The sequence below is a fragment of the Nerophis ophidion genome, linkage group LG23 (assembly GCF_033978795.1).
Source record: "Nerophis ophidion isolate RoL-2023_Sa linkage group LG23, RoL_Noph_v1.0, whole genome shotgun sequence".
Classification (NCBI taxonomy): Eukaryota; Metazoa; Chordata; class Actinopteri; order Syngnathiformes; family Syngnathidae; genus Nerophis; species Nerophis ophidion.
Window position 1 is genome coordinate 20,149,436 of NC_084633.1, and position 18,261 is coordinate 20,167,696.

General features: G+C 40.0%; 1 protein-coding gene across 3 annotated transcripts in view; it reads right to left on the reverse strand.

The window, feature by feature from the left end:
* Positions 1–18,261, reverse strand: part of LOC133541637 (TOM1-like protein 2) — a 74,320-nt gene that overhangs the window by 46,613 nt on the left and 9,446 nt on the right. For all 3 annotated transcript variants that reach the window (XM_061885160.1, XM_061885159.1, XM_061885158.1), the window contains exons 3-7: positions 8,965–9,043; positions 8,745–8,894; positions 4,070–4,204; positions 1,616–1,783; positions 1,417–1,533 (exon numbers count right to left, since the gene is read on the reverse strand). In XM_061885160.1, the coding sequence (XP_061741144.1) occupies positions 1,417–1,533; positions 1,616–1,783; positions 4,070–4,204; positions 8,745–8,894; positions 8,965–9,043 (649 nt within the window). The remainder of the gene's footprint in view (positions 1–1,416; positions 1,534–1,615; positions 1,784–4,069; positions 4,205–8,744; positions 8,895–8,964; positions 9,044–18,261) is intronic.

Below are 18,261 nucleotides of genomic sequence, written 5' to 3' on the forward strand. Positions count from 1 at the left end.
GGTTGTTTGCTCATCGTAAAGTGCTTTTTACAAATAAAATCTATTATTATTATTATTATTTAGGGGTGGGCAAATTAGTGCGTTAATTACGAGTTAACTCATCAATCTATTAACGCCGACAATTATTTTATCACACATTTGCGTATGTTGTTTACATGCTTTTATTTTGTTAACGCCTTTTCTTAACAAGATGGCGTGGAGGGGCTCTTGGTAAAGATGGAACATTTGGCAAAAATACCGGACAATTCTGCAAATGTCCTGGCTGTCTTACAGCGTGGTCACTCCGGGATCACTTACGACCGCCAGACAATTCTGGATGTGGATAGATCGGGCCGTTTTGGACTGAATGAGGCGTGCTTGCTAGAGCGGCTAGCTAGCATGGGAATACTTTGCCGGCTACATCCAGCGGCTTGTGAAGCAGCGGAGTATATGTGTTGTCTGTCTATTTATGAATAATGCAGACCAGGAGTGTTGGCTGAGTTCTTAACGTTTACTTTCAGAGCGTGCATATCACAACATACAAGATGCCGTCATGGCGACACAACCTATACATGCTCCTCACTCCTGTTGCATGCTGGGTAGGGTAGTTCTCATAACATCACAATATAGTACCATGTATATGATGCCTTCAGTTTATCAAAGCACCAAGCAAACAATCGGAAAATTCCCATCATATCAATTCCTAGATATGGTCATAATTATTTTAAGTGCACTACGCAGAATAAACACAACATTATTAATATTGCTACTATGGATAATTTGATCAAAAATTCCCTAAAACAGCCCACTACCTATAATATAGTTTTTTTAAACATAAGATCCCTGATAAAAAAAATGTTTCTGCTGTTACCTCAGAAATTGCCTGTTCAGATGTTATGATTGTGGCTCAGAGATTTGTATGTAGATTATATTTATTTTCCATAACAAACAGGATAACTTAAATACCCTGGCAGTGGCAATAAGCTTAAATGTTTGTATTTACATTTTTTGGAGTTGATTTTCATCAAATATGCTATTTAACTGCTACTGTTTAACAAGGACTGATTTAAATTGTGTTTGCACAACAAATGTTTTGGCGCTTTTGTTCATGTGGGAGAATATTCCAATAAAGGTGCACTACACACTACTTTTGAATTCATTATTGGGCTTTGTGTATACAATGCAGTTAATCGCCATTAATCGGAGAAATAGTGCGATTAACTTCGATTAAATTTTTTAATCGTTGCCCAGCCCTATTATTATTATTAAACAGGCAGCAGAAATAAACGCACTACTTTTGAATCCTGAATGAATGTAATACCAATTTTTTCAGTTGAAGTCCGGAAAATCATTTTCATCTGTTTAACGTCCAGTCATCAAATTAGATTGAACAATGCAAAGTAGTGTTATGTCATGAGTCTGCATGTTTCATCAAACCTGGAGCAATTCTAGATCGGAGGAATCCTCCTGGCCGGGAACCATCTCTGTGAGCATCTCCGACAGGACTTTAATGTTCCCTCTCACTACGTCCAACTCGCTACGTAACCTGGTGATCTACAAGCAAAGGTGATTTTAGATCCAAACTGGAGGTGTACACAACTTTGGACGGAGTAAGGGTGGTGTCACCGTCCATTACCTGTTCAGGGGTTGCAGTGATGGCACCGTGTGGAGAGATGTGAGTGGCAGATGATTTTGTGGCAGGTTTAGGAGATGAAGAAGCAGGGGTGGTGGTGGTGGTGTTGATGGTGGGGGTGGCTGCAGGAGCGAGGTACTTGATCATGCCCGGGTCCACCTCTGGGGTGCCCTGTGGAGAATACAAATATGAGACATTGCTCAAATTCAATACATGAATGCATACAAACCCCGTTTCCATATGAGTTGGGAAATTGTGTTAGATGTAAATATAAACAGAATACAATGATTTGTAAATCCTTTTCAACCCATATCCAGTTGAATATGCTACAAAGACAACATATTTGATGTTCAAACTCATAAACTTTTTTTTTTTGGGAAATGATAATTAACTTAGAATTTCATGGCTGCAACACGTGCCAAAGTAGTTGGGAAAGGGCATGTTCACCACTGTGTTACATCACCTTTTCTTTTAAAAACACTCAATAAATGTTAGGAAACTGAGGAAACTAATTGTTGAAGCTTTGAAAGTGGAAGTCTTTCCCATTCTTCTTTTATGTAGAGCTTCAGTCGTTCAAAAGTCCGGGGTCTCTGCTGTCGTATTTTACGCTTCATAATGCGCCACACATTTTCCATGGGAGACATGTCTGGACTGCCGGCGGGACAGGAAAGTACCCGCACTCTTTTTTTACAAAGCCACGCTGTTGTAACACGTGCTGAATGTGGCTTACCATTGTCTTGCTGAAATAAGCAGGGGCGTCCATAAAAAAGACGGCACTTAGATGGCAGCATATGTTGTTCCAAAACCTGTATGTACCTTTCAGCATTAATGGTGCCTTCACAGATGTGTAAGTTACCCATGCCTTGGGCACTAATGCACCCCCATACCATCACACATGCTGGCTTTTACACTTTGAGTCGATAACAGTCTGGATGGTTTGCTTCCCCTTTGGTCCGGATGACACGATATCGAATATTTCCCCCAAAAATTAGAAATGTTACTCGTCGGACCACAGAACATTTTTCCACTTTGCATCAGTCCATCTTAGATGATCTCGGGCCCAGAGAAGCCGGCGGCGTTTCTGGATGGCTTTTGTTTTGCATAGTAGAGCTTTAACTTGCGCTTACAGATGTAGCAACAAACTGTACTTAGTGACAGTGGGTTTCTGAAGTGTTCCTGAGTCAATGTGGTGATATCCTTTAAAGGTTGATGTCGGTTTTTGATACAGTGCCGTCTGAGGGATGGAAGGGATGGGGCGAAGCATTTAAGTCTCACCTTAAAACTCATTTGTATACTCCAGCCTTTAAATAGACCTCCTTTTTAGACCAGTTGATCTGCCACTTCTTTTCTTTTTCTTCTATGTCCCACTCTCCCTTGTGGAGGGTGTCCGGTCCGATGACCATGGATGAAGTACTGGCTGTCCAGAGTCGAGACCCTGCGTATCGGTTGGGGACATCTCTACGCTGCTGATCCGCCTCCGCTTGGGATGGTTTCCTGTGGACGGGACTCTCGCTGCTGTCTTGGATCCGCTTTGAACTGAACTCTCGCGGCTGTGTTGGAGCCACTATGGATTGAACTTTCACAGTATCATGTTAGACCCGCTCGACATCCATTGCTTTTCGGTCCCCTAGAGGGGTATTTTTTCTCTAAAATTGTCTTTCTGAAAGTTAGAAGAAGTAAAGTAGAAAAATAAATGAATTTATTTAAACAAGTGAAGACCAAGTCTTTAAAATATTTTCTTGGATTTTCAAATTCTATTTGAGCTTTAGCTCCCTTATAATTTAAAATGTCTAGCAAAGCGAGACCAGCTTGCTAGTAAATAAATACAATTGAAAAAATAGAGGCAGCTCACTGGTAAGTGCTGCTATTTGAGCTATTTTTAGAACAGGCCAGCGGGCGACTCATCTGGTCCTTATGGGCTACCTGGTGCCCGCGGGCACCGCGTTGGTGACTCCTGCTCTATATCGTGCAACCCCATAAACCAAGGGCTATTTTTGGCCTAGAGGGGGGGGGGGGTTGCCCACATCTGAGGTCCTCTCCAAGGTTTCTCATAGTCAGCATTGTCACTGGCGTCCCACTGGATGTGAATTCTCCCTGCCCACTGGGTGTGAGTTTTCCTTGCCCTTTTGTGGGTTCTTCCGAGGATGTTGTAGTCGTAATGATTTGTGCAGTCCTTTGAGACATTTGTGATTTGGGGCTATATAAATAAACATTGATTGATTGATTGATTGATTGACCTTTCCCAACTTCTTTGTCACATGTTGCTGGCATCGAATTCTAAAGTTCATGATTATTTGCACACAAAAAAACATCAAATATGTTGTCTTTGTAGCATATTCAACTGAATATGGGTTGAAAAGGATTTGCAAATCATTGTATTCTGTTTATATTTACATCTAACACAATTTCCCAACTCATTTAGAAACGGGATTTGTATTTGCAAATGTGAATCTTTACCCGCTGTGGCGTGTGGATGGGGGACAATGCATCCAGATCTGCCATTGGGAACTCGATGCCCTTCCTTTTCAGTTCTTCATAGATGTGGACCACCCCGGTGAGATCAGGACTACTCCGGAATGCATCAGCCCAGGCCTGTCAAACAATGGAATCTACAGTATTTACTTCAAAAGGTAATTTCCCAAGTATTCAAAGAAACCAATGTTAGTCAATTTCTTTGTTCAGTCCATTTCTGCCACAAGAGGCGATGGTGTAGTGGAAACAAGACCACACTTTTTGGGGGGTACTTCTTTCATTCAAATAAACACCAAAATATCAACTTCAAAAATGTGTTTTTAGTCACTGTGGATTTTTTTTAAATGTTTCCATCCATTTAAAGCTTTAGTCCTCGGCAAAAAAAAAACTCATTAGCTCTAAAAAACTAAAATAAAAATGTCATGTATTTATCGATAGCAAAGATGTTAAAATGTTGTGATAATTGTGAATTATATTTTATTATATTTATATAGCGCTTTTCTCTAGTGACTCAAAGCGGTTTACATAGTGAAACCCAATATCTAAGTTACATTTAAAGCAGTGTGGGTGGCACTGGGAGCAGGTGGGTAAAGTGTCTTGCCCAAGGACACAACAGAAGCGGGGATCGAACCTAGAACCCTCAAGTTGCTGGCACGGCCACTCTAACAACCGAGCTATGTCTAAAGATGATTACAATAATCTATAGTATGTTTGTGGTTTTGATGGTTTGTAAATAAATCAATAAAATAAAAATGTAATGTATTTATTGATAGCAAAAATGTTAAAATGTTGTGATAATTGTGAATTATATTTCATTATATTTATATAGCGCTTTTCTCTAGTGACTCAAAGCGCTTTACATAGTGAAACCCAATATCTAAGTTACATTTAAAGCAGTGTGGGTGGCACTGGGAGCAGGTGGGTAAAGTGTCTTGCCCAAGGACACAACGGCAGTGACTAGGATGGCAGAAGCGGGAATCGAACCTGCAACCCTCAAGTTGCTGGCACGGCCACTCTAACAAGCAAGCTATATCTAAAGATGATTACAATAATCTATAGTATGTTTGTGGTTTTAATGGTTTGTAAATAAATCAATAAATTCTATTCGCTTGTTCTTTAATTTTAAAGATGAGTCTATTTCTATCAGAGCAAGAATCAGATGAATTGGCCGAGTATGTTTAACGCACAAGGAGTGTACCCCGCCTTCCGCCCGAATGCAGCTGCGATAGGCTCCAAAAAGGGTAGAAAATGGATGGATGGATGGATGGAGTTTGACTTGGTAGACTGTGCTCTTTGTTCAATGCAAGAAACAAAGACAAAAGCAATAAATATATAAGATGAGTATGTCATTTAAATATTTAATGAATAATAAAATATGAAATAATTATGTTAAACCGTAGACCAGGGGTCACCAACCTTTTTGAAAGCAAGAGCTACTTCTTGGGAACTGATTAATGCCAAGGGCTACCAGTTTGATACACACTTAAATAAATTCCCAGAAATAGCCAATTTGCTCAATTTACCTTTAATAAACAAATGTATATACATATATATAAAAATGGGTATTTCTGTCTGTCATTCCGTTGTACATTTTCTTTTCCTTTTACAGAAGGTTTTTTTGTAGAGAATAAATGATGAAAAAAACACTTAATTGAATGGTTTAAAATAGGAGAAAACACGAAAAAAATGAAAATTAAATTTTGAAACACAGTTTATCTTCAATTTTGACTCTTTAAAATTCAAAATTCAACAGAAAAAATGAAGAGAAAAACTAGCTAATTCAAATCTTTTTGAAAAAATTACAAAAATAATTAATGGAACATCATTAGTAATTTTTCCTGATTAAGATTAATTTTAGAATTTTGATGACATGTTTTAAATAGGTTAAAATCCAATCTGCACTTTGTTAGAATATATAACAAATTGGACCAAGCTATATTTCTAACAAAGACAAATCATTATTTTTTCTGGATTTTCCAGAACAAAAATGTTAAATGAAATTATAAAGCCTTTGAAATAAGATTTAAATTTGATTCTACAGATTTTCCAGAATATTTTTGGGGAAATTTAATCATAAGTGAAGTGAATTATATTTATATAGCGCTTTTCTCTAGTGACTCAAAGCACTTTACATAGTGAAACCCAATATCTAAGTTACATTTAAACCAGTGTGGGTGGCACTGGGAGCAGGTGGGTAATGTGCCTTGCCCAAGGACACAACGGCAGTAACTAGGTTGGCAGAAGCGGGAATCGAACCTGCAACCCTCAAGTTGCTGGCACGGCCGCTCTACCAACCGAGCTAAACCGCTCAAATAAGTTTGAAGGAATATTTCACAAATATTCTTCATCGAAAAAACAAAAGCTAAAATTAAGAATTAAATTAAAATGTATTTATTATTCTTTACAATAAAAAAAAAAATACTTGAACATTGATTTAGATTGTCAGGAAAGAAGAGGAAGGAATTTAAAAGGTAAAAAGGTAAATGTGTTTAAAAATCCTAAAATGATTTTTATGGTTGTATTTTTTCTCTAAAATTGTCTTTCTGAAAGTAAAAAAAATAAATTTATTCAAACAAGTGAAGACCAAGTCTTTAAAATATTTTCTTGGATTTTCAAATTCTATTTGAGTTTTGTCTCTCTTAGAATTAAAAATGTCGAGTAAAGCGAGACCAGCTTGCTAGTAAATAAATAAAATTTAAAAAATGGAGGCAGCTCACTGGTAAGTGCTGCTATTTGAGCTATTTTTAGAACAGGCCAGCGGGCGACTCATCTGGTCCTTACGGGCGACCTGGTGCCCGCGGGCACCTCGTTGGTGACCCCTATCGTAGACTGTCAAATATATAAATTGTTAAAGTAATAAATTAATCCGTCATGTAATTTTTTTTTGTACAATTTTATTTGTTTCAGGGACAGTTCATATTAATGCCATAGTTCGCCAAAATAGTGAATAAATATGTTATTTATTGCATGATTTAACACAAGAAATCACATTCAAAGGCCTACTGAAATGAGATGTTCTTATTTAAACGGGGATAGCAGGTCCATTCTATGTGTCATACTTCATCATTTCACCATATTGTCATATTTTTGCTGAAAGGATTTAGTAGAGAACATCCACGATAAAGTTTGCAACTTTTGGTCGCTAATAAAAAAGCCTTGCCTGTACCGGAAGTAGCAGACGATGTGCGCGTGACATCACGGGTTGTGGAGCTCCTCACATCTGAACATTGTTTACAATCATGGCCACCAGCAGCCAGAGCGATTCGGACCGAGATTGCGACGATTTCCCCATTAATTTGAGCGAGGATGAAAGATTCGTGGATGAGGAAAGTGAGAGTGAAGGACTACAAAAAAAAGAAAAAAAGACTATACAGTGGGAGCGAATCAGATGTTATTAGACACATTTACTAGGATAATTCTGGAAAATCCCTTAACTGCTTATTGTGTTACTAGTGTTTTAGTGAGATTATATGGTCGTACCTGTACAACCTGAAGGTCGGCCCCACACCTTTCTTCAGCACCAGTCGATAGGTGGTGGCGATGCCCATCTCTGCCCTTCGCAAGGGACCCTCTTCGAAACACGATCTTTCGAAATGATCGCTGCATAATACACTGTACTGTGTGTGTGGTCCAATCCAACCGTGTTCGCTTGACCACTCTGTTCTGAAGTAAAGCCTCACCGTCATCTTTCGGGAATGTAAACAATGAAACACCGGCTGTGTTTGTGTTGCTAAAGGCGGCCGCAATACACCGCTTCCCACCTACAGCTTTCTTCTTTGACGTCTCCATTATTCATTGAACAAATTGCTGTCACGATCCGTGACTCGGATCGTTAATGGTTTTGCCCTTTTTATGTCTTTGTTCATGTTTTGTTTCTGGACTCTGCCAATCCTTGTTTGAGCACTTCGTTGTTTGTGTTAGTCACCATGGCAACGTATTGTGTTCCTCCTCACGGGCTCCTGTCACACACCTGTTTCTAATAATTATTTGTGTATTCAAGCCCACCTGATTCCTTAGTTTGTCCTCGGTCCATTACTTGCTTTTCGCAACACGTCACGTTTTGTATCCTTGTGCCCTCGATTATTTTGTGGCAAGTTCCGCCTTAGCTTCACGTGCGTGTGGCACGTCGTTTAATGTTTTCTGTTTCCTGCTACGTTTTTAGCATTAGCTTTCCGTGCATTGGCACGCGCTTTGTTTTTCCCCTTTTTTGCACCAGTGTTCTTTTGTTTTATTATATTAAAACGTATTCCTACCTGCAATCCTGCTGACTGGTAGTGTGTGCATCCACCAAGTGGCAACTCCGCGCAACAAGCGCGCCGAACGCGTGACAATTGCAAAAGATTCAGCAACACAGATGTCCAGAATACTGTGGAATTATGCGATTAAAGCGGACGACTTATAGCTGGAAACGGTGCAGGAAAAAAATGTCCTCTACAATGCGTGACGGATCATACCGCGACGTTTCAGCAGGATACTTCAGCGCAAAAAATAAAATTGTAATTTAGTAAACTAAAAAGGCTGTATTGGCATGTGTTGCAATGTTAATATTTCATCATTGATATATAAACTATCAGACTGCTAGTAATGGCTTTCAGTAGGCCTTTAAATATTTAGTAAATAATGTTACATTATTTCAATTTTACTACACATGCTTCAATACCTGTATGAGCGACAGCACTTTCTCCTGCACGATGGTTGGAGGATTTGTTTTGGGCGAGATGATTTTGACCAAAACGCCATCGATAAAATCTCTGTTCGCCACCTGAGCGTGAAACCTATGGCCGCAGTTCTTCACACACGTCTCCATCACCTGCAGTCACAAGAGGCAGAGGGAAGGTCAAAGACAGAATGAAGCTAAACTTTGTGTGCCTACGTCTCACCGTTAGGGCCAGCATGACTTCTCGGTAATTCTTGTTGCCACTGAGTCGTTTCTTCAGGGCTCGTATGGCATCTTTTGGCCTAAAGCAGGGGTGTCAAACTTAAATACAGAGGGGGCCAACATTTAAAATTGAACAAAGCAGCGGGCCAAGGTTGAACGAATTAACCTTTTAATAGGGACCCAAACAAGTTTTGCATTTAATATTGAACAAGCAATGCTTATATAACTTTATAGTGACATGCAAAATCCAGTTTCAAATAATAATAATAATTAAAGCTGCAAGCAGCATTGGTCGGGTCCGGCTACTCAAGCCCTGGTCTAAGTCAGACCAACAGAGGTTTTTATTTCATGTCTCTACGACATTTCTAACAGAAGTAACATGCAGTTTTGTCTGGGTAATTTCCTAGGGGGCGCTAAGCGCAATTTAGATTTTTGGGGTTTGGTTTTTTATTAGAAGGCAGTTTTTGCCAGTCCTGATGTGTGTGTAAAATTTGGTGAGTTTTGAAGCATGTTAAGGGGGTCAAATTACAGATCGGCGATTCTGGATGTTGTTGATAGCTTATATAACTTTATAGTGACATGCAAAGTCGAGTTTCAAATAATAATAATAATAATTAAAGCTGCAAGCAGCGTTGGTCGGGTCCGCCTTTGGCTGCTGCCGCCGCTACTCAAGCCCTGGTCTAAGTCAGACCAACAGAGGTTTTTATTTCATCTTTCTAAGACATTTCTAACAGAAGTAACATGCAGTTTTGTCTGGGTATTTTCCTAGGGGGCGCTAAGCGCAATTTAGATTTTTGGGGTTTGGTTTTTTTATTAGATGGCAGTTTTTGCCAATCCTGATGTGTGTGTAAAATTTGGTGAGTTTTGAAGCATGTTAAGGGGGTCAAATTACAGATCGGCGATTCTGGATGTTGTTGATAGCTTATATAACTTTATAGTGACATGCAAAATCGAGTTTCAAATAATAATAATAATAATTAAAGCTGCAAGCAGCGTTGGTCGGGTCTGCCTTTGGCTGCTGCCGCCGCTACTCAAGCCCTGGTCTAAGTCAGACCAACAGAGGTTTTTATTTCATGTCTCTACGACATTTCTAACATGCAGTTTTGTCTGGGTATTTTCCTAGGGGGCGCTAAGCGCAATTTAGATTTTTGGGGTTTGGTTTTTTTATTAGATGGCAGTTTTTGCCAGTCCTGATGTGTGTGTAAAATTTGGTGAGTTTTGAAGCATGTTAAGGGGGTCAAATTACAGATCGGCGATTCTGGATGTTGTTGATAGCTTATATAACTTTATAGTGACATGCAAAATCGAGTTTCAAATAATAATAATAATAATTAAAGCTGCAAGCAGCGTTGGTCGGGTCCGCCTTTGGCTGCTGCCGCCGCTACTCAAGCCCTGGTCTAAGTCAGACCAACAGAGGTTTTTATTTCATGTCTCTACGACATTTCTAACATGCAGTTTTGTCTGGGTATTTTCCTAGGGGGCGCTAAGCGCAATTTAGATTTTTGGGGTTTGGTTTTTTATTAGATGGCAGTTTTTGCCAGTCCTGATGTGTGTGTAAAATTTGGTGAGTTTTGAAGCATGTTAAGGGGGTCAAATTACAGATCGGCGATTCTGGATGTTGTTGATAGCTTATATAACTTTATAGTGACATGCAAAATCGAGTTTCAAATAATAATAATAATAATTAAAGCTGCAAGCAGCGTTGGTCGGGTCCGCCTTTGGCTGCTGCCGCCGCTACTCAAGCCCTGGTCTAAGTCGGACCAACAGAGGTTTTTATTTCATGTCTCTACGACATTTCTAACAGAAGTAACATGCAGTTTTGTCTGGGTATTTTCCTAGGGGGCGCTAAGCGCAATTTAGATTTTTGGGGTTTGGTTTTTTATTAGATGGCAGTTTTTGCCAGTCCTGATGTGTGTGTAAAATTTGGTGAGTTTTGAAGCATGTTAAGAGGGTCAAATTACAGATCGGCGATTCTGGATGTTGTTGATAGCTTATATAACTTTATAGTGACATGCAAAATCGAGTTTCAAATAATAATAATAATAATTAAAGCTGCAAGCAGCGTTGGTCGGGTCCGCCTTTGGCTGCTGCCGCCGCTACTCAAGCCCTGGTCTAAGTCGGACCAACAGAGGTTTTTATTTCATGTCTCTACGGCATTTCCAACAGAAGTAACATGCAGTTTTGTCTGGGTATTTTCCTAGGGGGCGCTAAGCGCAATTTAGATTTTTGGGGTTTGGTTTTTTATTAGAAGGCAGTTTTTGCCAGTCCTGATGTGTGTGTAAAATTTGGTGAGTTTTGAAGCATGTTAAGGGGGTCAAATTACAGATCGGCGATTCTGGATGTTGTTGATAGCTTATATAACTTTATAGTGACATGCAAAATCGAGTTTCAAATAATAATAATAATAATTAAAGCTGCAAGCAGCGTTGGTCGGGTCCGCCTTTGGCTGCTGCCGCCGCTACTCAAGTCCTGGTCTAAGTCAGACCAACAGAGGTTTTTATTTCATGTCTCTACGACATTTCTAACAGAAGTAACATGCAGTTTTGTCTGGGTATTTTCCTAGGGGGCGCTAAGCGCAATTTAGATTTTTGGGGTTTGGTTTTTTATTAGATGGCAGTTTTTGCCAGTCCTGATGTGTGTGTAAAATTTGGTGAGTTTTGAAGCATGTTAAGGGGGTCAAATTAGAGATCGGCGATTCTGGATGTTGTTGATAGCTTATATAACTTTATAGTGACATGCAAAATCGAGTTTCAAATAATAATAATAATAATTAAAGCTGCAAGCAGCGTTGGTCGGGTCCGCCTTTGGCTGCTGCCGCCGCTACTCAAGCCCTGGTCTAAGTCAGACCAACAGAGGTTTTTATTTCATGTCTCTACGACATTTCTAACAGAAGTAACATGCAGTTTTGTCTGGGTATTTTCCTAGGGGGCGCTAAGCGCAATTTAGATTTTTGGGGTTTGGTTTTTTATTAGATGGCAGTTTTTGCCAGTCCTGATGTGTGTGTAAAATTTGGTGAGTTTTGAAGCATGTTAAGGGGGTCAAATTACAGATCGGCGATTCTGGATGTTGTTGATAGCTTATATAACTTTATAGTGACATGCAAAATCGAGTTTCAAATAATAATAATAATAATTAAAGCTGCAAGCAGCGTTGGTCGGGTCCGCCTTTGGCTGCTGCCGCCGCTACTCAAGCCCTGGTCTAAGTCAGACCAACAGAGGTTTTTATTTCATGTCTCTACGACATTTCTAACATGCAGTTTTGTCTGGGTATTTTCCTAGGGGGCGCTGAGCGCAATTTAGATTTTTGGGGTTTGGTTTTTTATTAGATGGCAGTTTTTGCCAGTCCTGATGTGTGTGTAAAATTTGGTGAGTTTTGAAGCATGTTAAGGGGGTCAAATTACAGATCGGCGATTCTGGATGTTGTTGATAGCTTATATAACTTTATAGTGACATGCAAAATCGAGTTTCAAATAATAATAATAATAATTAAAGCTGCAAGCAGCGTTGGTCGGGTCCGCCTTTGGCTGCTGCCGCCGCTACTCAAGCCCTGGTCTAAGTCAGACCAACAGAGGTTTTTATTTCATGTCTCTACGACATTTCTAACAGAAGTAACATGCAGTTTTGTCTGGGTATTTTCCAAGGGGGCGCTAAGCGCAATTTAGATTTTTGGGGTTTGGTTTTTTATTAGATGGCAGTTGTTGCCAGTCCTGATGTGTGTGTAAAATTTGGTGAGTTTTGAAGCATGTTAAGGGGGTCAAATTAGAGATCGGCGATTCTGGATGTTGTTGATAGCTTATATAACTTTATAGTGACATGCAAAATCGAGTTTCAAATAATAATAATAATAATTAAAGCTGCAAGCAGCGTTGGTCGGGTCTGCCTTTGGCTGCTGCCGCCGCTACTCAAGCCCTGGTCTAAGTCAGACCAACAGAGGTTTTTATTTCATGTCTCTACGACATTTCTAACATGCAGTTTTGTCTGGGTATTTTCCTAGGGGGCGCTAAGCGCAATTTAGATTTTTGGGGTTTGGTTTTTTTATTAGATGGCAGTTTTTGCCAGTCCTGATGTGTGTGTAAAATTTGGTGAGTTTTGAAGCATGTTAAGGGGGTCAAATTACAGATCGGCGATTCTGGATGTTGTTGATAGCTTATATAACTTTATAGTGACATGCAAAATCGAGTTTCAAATAATAATAATAATAATTAAAGCTGCAAGCAGCGTTGGTCGGGTCCGCCTTTGGCTGCTGCCGCCGCTACTCAAGCCCTGGTCTAAGTCAGACCAACAGAGGTTTTTATTTCATGTCTCTACGACATTTCTAACATGCAGTTTTGTCTGGGTATTTTCCTAGGGGGCGCTAAGCGCAATTTAGATTTTTGGGGTTTGGTTTTTTATTAGATGGCAGTTTTTGCCAGTCCTGATGTGTGTGTAAAATTTGGTGAGTTTTGAAGCATGTTAAGGGGGTCAAATTACAGATCGGCGATTCTGGATGTTGTTGATAGCTTATATAACTTTATAGTGACATGCAAAATCGAGTTTCAAATAATAATAATAATAATTAAAGCTGCAAGCAGCGTTGGTCGGGTCCGCCTTTGGCTGCTGCCGCCGCTACTCAAGCCCTGGTCTAAGTCGGACCAACAGAGGTTTTTATTTCATGTCTCTACGACATTTCTAACAGAAGTAACATGCAGTTTTGTCTGGGTATTTTCCTAGGGGGCGCTAAGCGCAATTTAGATTTTTGGGGTTTGGTTTTTTATTAGATGGCAGTTTTTGCCAGTCCTGATGTGTGTGTAAAATTTGGTGAGTTTTGAAGCATGTTAAGAGGGTCAAATTACAGATCGGCGATTCTGGATGTTGTTGATAGCTTATATAACTTTATAGTGACATGCAAAATCGAGTTTCAAATAATAATAATAATAATTAAAGCTGCAAGCAGCGTTGGTCGGGTCCGCCTTTGGCTGCTGCCGCCGCTACTCAAGCCCTGGTCTAAGTCGGACCAACAGAGGTTTTTATTTCATGTCTCTACGGCATTTCCAACAGAAGTAACATGCAGTTTTGTCTGGGTATTTTCCTAGGGGGCGCTAAGCGCAATTTAGATTTTTGGGGTTTGGTTTTTTATTAGAAGGCAGTTTTTGCCAGTCCTGATGTGTGTGTAAAATTTGGTGAGTTTTGAAGCATGTTAAGGGGGTCAAATTACAGATCGGCGATTCTGGATGTTGTTGATAGCTTATATAACTTTATAGTGACATGCAAAATCGAGTTTCAAATAATAATAATAATAATTAAAGCTGCAAGCAGCGTTGGTCGGGTCCGCCTTTGGCTGCTGCCGCCGCTACTCAAGTCCTGGTCTAAGTCAGACCAACAGAGGTTTTTATTTCATGTCTCTACGACATTTCTAACAGAAGTAACATGCAGTTTTGTCTGGGTATTTTCCTAGGGGGCGCTAAGCGCAATTTAGATTTTTGGGGTTTGGTTTTTTATTAGATAGCAGTTTTTGCCAGTCCTGATGTGTGTGTAAAATTTGGTGAGTTTTGAAGCATGTTAAGGGGGTCAAATTAGAGATCGGCGATTCTGGATGTTGTTGATAGCTTATATAACTTTATAGTGACATGCAAAATCGAGTTTCAAATAATAATAATAATAATTAAAGCTGCAAGCAGCGTTGGTCGGGTCCGCCTTTGGCTGCTGCCGCCGCTACTCAAGCCCTGGTCTAAGTCAGACCAACAGAGGTTTTTATTTCATGTCTCTACGACATTTCTAACAGAAGTAACATGCAGTTTTGTCTGGGTATTTTCCTAGGGGGCGCTAAGCGCAATTTAGATTTTTGGGGTTTGGTTTTTTATTAGATGGCAGTTTTTGCCAGTCCTGATGTGTGTGTAAAATTTGGTGAGTTTTGAAGCATGTTAAGGGGGTCAAATTAGAGATCGGCGATTCTGGATGTTGTTGATAGCTTATATAACTTTATAGTGACATGCAAAATCGAGTTTCAAATAATAATAATAATAATTAAAGCTGCAAGCAGCGTTGGTCGGGTCCGCCTTTGGCTGCTGCCGCCGCTACTCAAGCCCTGGTCTAAGTCAGACCAACAGAGGTTTTTATTTCATGTCTCTACGACATTTCTAACATGCAGTTTTGTCTGGGTATTTTCCTAGGGGGCGCTGAGCGCAATTTAGATTTTTGGGGTTTGGTTTTTTATTAGATGGCAGTTTTTGCCAGTCCTGATGTGTGTGTAAAATTTGGTGAGTTTTGAAGCATGTTAAGGGGGTCAAATTACAGATCGGCGATTCTGGATGTTGTTGATAGCTTATATAACTTTATAGTGACATGCAAAATCGAGTTTCAAATAATAATAATAATAATTAAAGCTGCAAGCAGCGTTGGTCGGGTCCGCCTTTGGCTGCTGCCGCCGCTACTCAAGCCCTGGTCTAAGTCAGACCAACAGAGGTTTTTATTTCATGTCTCTACGACATTTCTAACAGAAGTAACATGCAGTTTTGTCTGGGTATTTTCCAAGGGGGCGCTAAGCGCAATTTAGATTTTTGGGGTTTGGTTTTTTATTAGATGGCAGTTGTTGCCAGTCCTGATGTGTGTGTAAAATTTGGTGAGTTTTGAAGCATGTTAAGGGGGTCAAATTAGAGATCGGCGATTCTGGATGTTGTTGATAGCTTATATAACTTTATAGTGACATGCAAAATCGAGTTTCAAATAATAATAATAATAATTATTTCAAAAATATCAATGGCATATGAAATAAAATAAAAATAAAAATTGAACGCCTCTTTTCTATTTGCAGCCTTATGAGGTAAATATCAAAATGAACTTTTTCCACAGGCTATTTAATAATACATTTGAAAATAAAATAACAATAATGAATGAATCAAACATTCAAGCCTTGAAGTGGCAAGAGAAAGTGCATGAATAAAACGTTAATTATTGCTCAGTTTGCTACACTGATTTGCTTCAACACTGAATATGGAACAAGCAACGCTTATATAACTTAATGGTGCAAAATCCATCCATCCATCCATTTTCTACCGCTTATTCCCTTGTGGGGTCTCGGGGGGCGCTGGCGCCTATCTCAGCTACAATCGGGCGGAAGGCGGGGTACACCCTGGACAAGTCGCCACCTCATCGCAGGGCCAACACAGATAGACAGACAACATTCACACACTAGGGACCATTTAGTGTTGCCAATCAACCTATCCCCAGGTGCATGTCTTTGGAAGTGGGAGGAGCCTATCCCCAGGTGCATGTCTTTGGAAGTGGGAGGAAGCCGGAGTACCCGGAGGGAACCCACGCAGTCACGGGGAGAACATGCAAACTCCACACAGAAAGATCCCGAGCCTGGATTTGAACCCAGGACTGCAGGACCTTCATATTGTGAGGCAGACGCACTAACCCCTCTGCCACCGTGAAGCCCAAAAAACATCAATGGTATATTAAATAAAATTGAAATAAAAAAATGTAATGCTTCTTTTCTATTTGCAGCCTTCCAAGGTAAATATCAAGATGAACTTTTTCCACACAGTTTGTAGAGAACGCTAAAGGCAGTGCCTTTAGGGAACGCCCCCAATATTGGGAGAATCGGGAGAAATTCAGGAGAATGGTTGCCCTGGGAGATTTTTGGGAAAGACATTGAACTTCAGGAGTCTCCCGGGAAAATCGGGATGGTTGGCAAGTATGAGTATTAGCGGTAAATGCGGTGTTACAGCGGCGTTATCACACTATAGTACCGGGGGGCCAGCTCTAATGTTAATTTGATATTGCCTCAAGGGCCGAATTAAATTACACGGCGGGCCACAATTAGATGAAGCTTTGAACACCCATATGCAAACATTCATACTGGCTGTCACTTGTTCTAAAATGTTATAAGACTTAGATTTAGACAGACTTTAATGATCCACAAGGGAAATTGTTCCACACAGTAGCTCAGTTAGAAAGGATGGAAAGGATAATGCACACAAGGGCACAAAAAGAGGGTGAAACAAAAGGTATAAAGTCGAGATGTCCGATAATGGCTTTTTTTGCCCATATCTGATATTCCGATATTGCCCCACTCTTAATTACCGATTCCGATATCAACCGATACCAATATATACTGTTGTGGAATTAACACATTATTACGCCTAAATTTGTCATGATGCCCCGCTGGATGCAGTAAACAATGTAAGAAGGTTTTCCAAAGTAAATCAACTCAAGTTATGGGAAAAAATGCCAACATGGCACTGCCATATTTATTATTGAAGTCACAAAGTACATTATTTTTCTTAACATGCCTCAAAACGGCAGCTTGGAATTTGGGACATGCTCTCTCTGAGTTAGCATGAGGAGGTTGGGGCGGGGTTGAGGTGGTGGCAGGGTAGGGGGTAGCGAGGGTTGTATATTGCAGCGTCCCGGAAGGGTTAGTGCTGTTAAAAATGCTTCCTTTTTTCATTTGTTAATGCTTTTCTGTTTGCACTCCTTCAACATTCCTCATGCCTGTGTATGTACACACATTGTTTAAACCTGCAACACAGAGTGCTCTGTCTCACACACACACACACACACACTCATCTACGTGTTCAACCATTTGGTTCATGACACCTATGTGCTTTTGCAACCAAATATGACAATGTGCGATGATTCATTTTTAAAAATCCATGCAACAGCAGCAAATCAGCAGCAGCAGAAAACGGAAAGGAGGGGTTCACAAAAGCATATTAAAAGTCTGATCAGCAGTGCGGTCACAGACAGAGAGCCAAGCTGGACTCTTCATGCATGGACAGTGGTTATGTCGCCTGAGGAGAACACCAGACTAGCAGATGGTGTGATGGCTTCACTCCACAGCACAACCACAAATGCTCATTTGTTATCCTGACATACTGCAAATGTACGTCAATGTGTCCTCCATGCAGCTTGACAAGTGTGTGATTGTGTGTGCGTGTTATCCTTTAGGCCAGGGGTGCCCACACTTTTTCTGCAGGCGAGCTACTTTTCAATTGACCAACTCGAGGGGATCTACCTCATTTATATATATCATTTATATTTATTTATTTATGAAAGAGACATTTTTGTAAACAAGTTAAATGTGTTTAATGATAATACAAGCATGTGTAACACATATAGATGTCTTTCTTTCACAAAGACAAGAATATAAGTTGGTGTATTACCTGATTCTGATGACTTGCATTGATTGGAATCAGACAGTAATGATGATAACGCCCACATTTTCAAATGGAGGAGAAAAAAAGTGGTCCTTTCTGTACAATACCACATGAAAGTGGTTGCGTTTTGGCATCTAATTCATCCAGCTTCCATACACT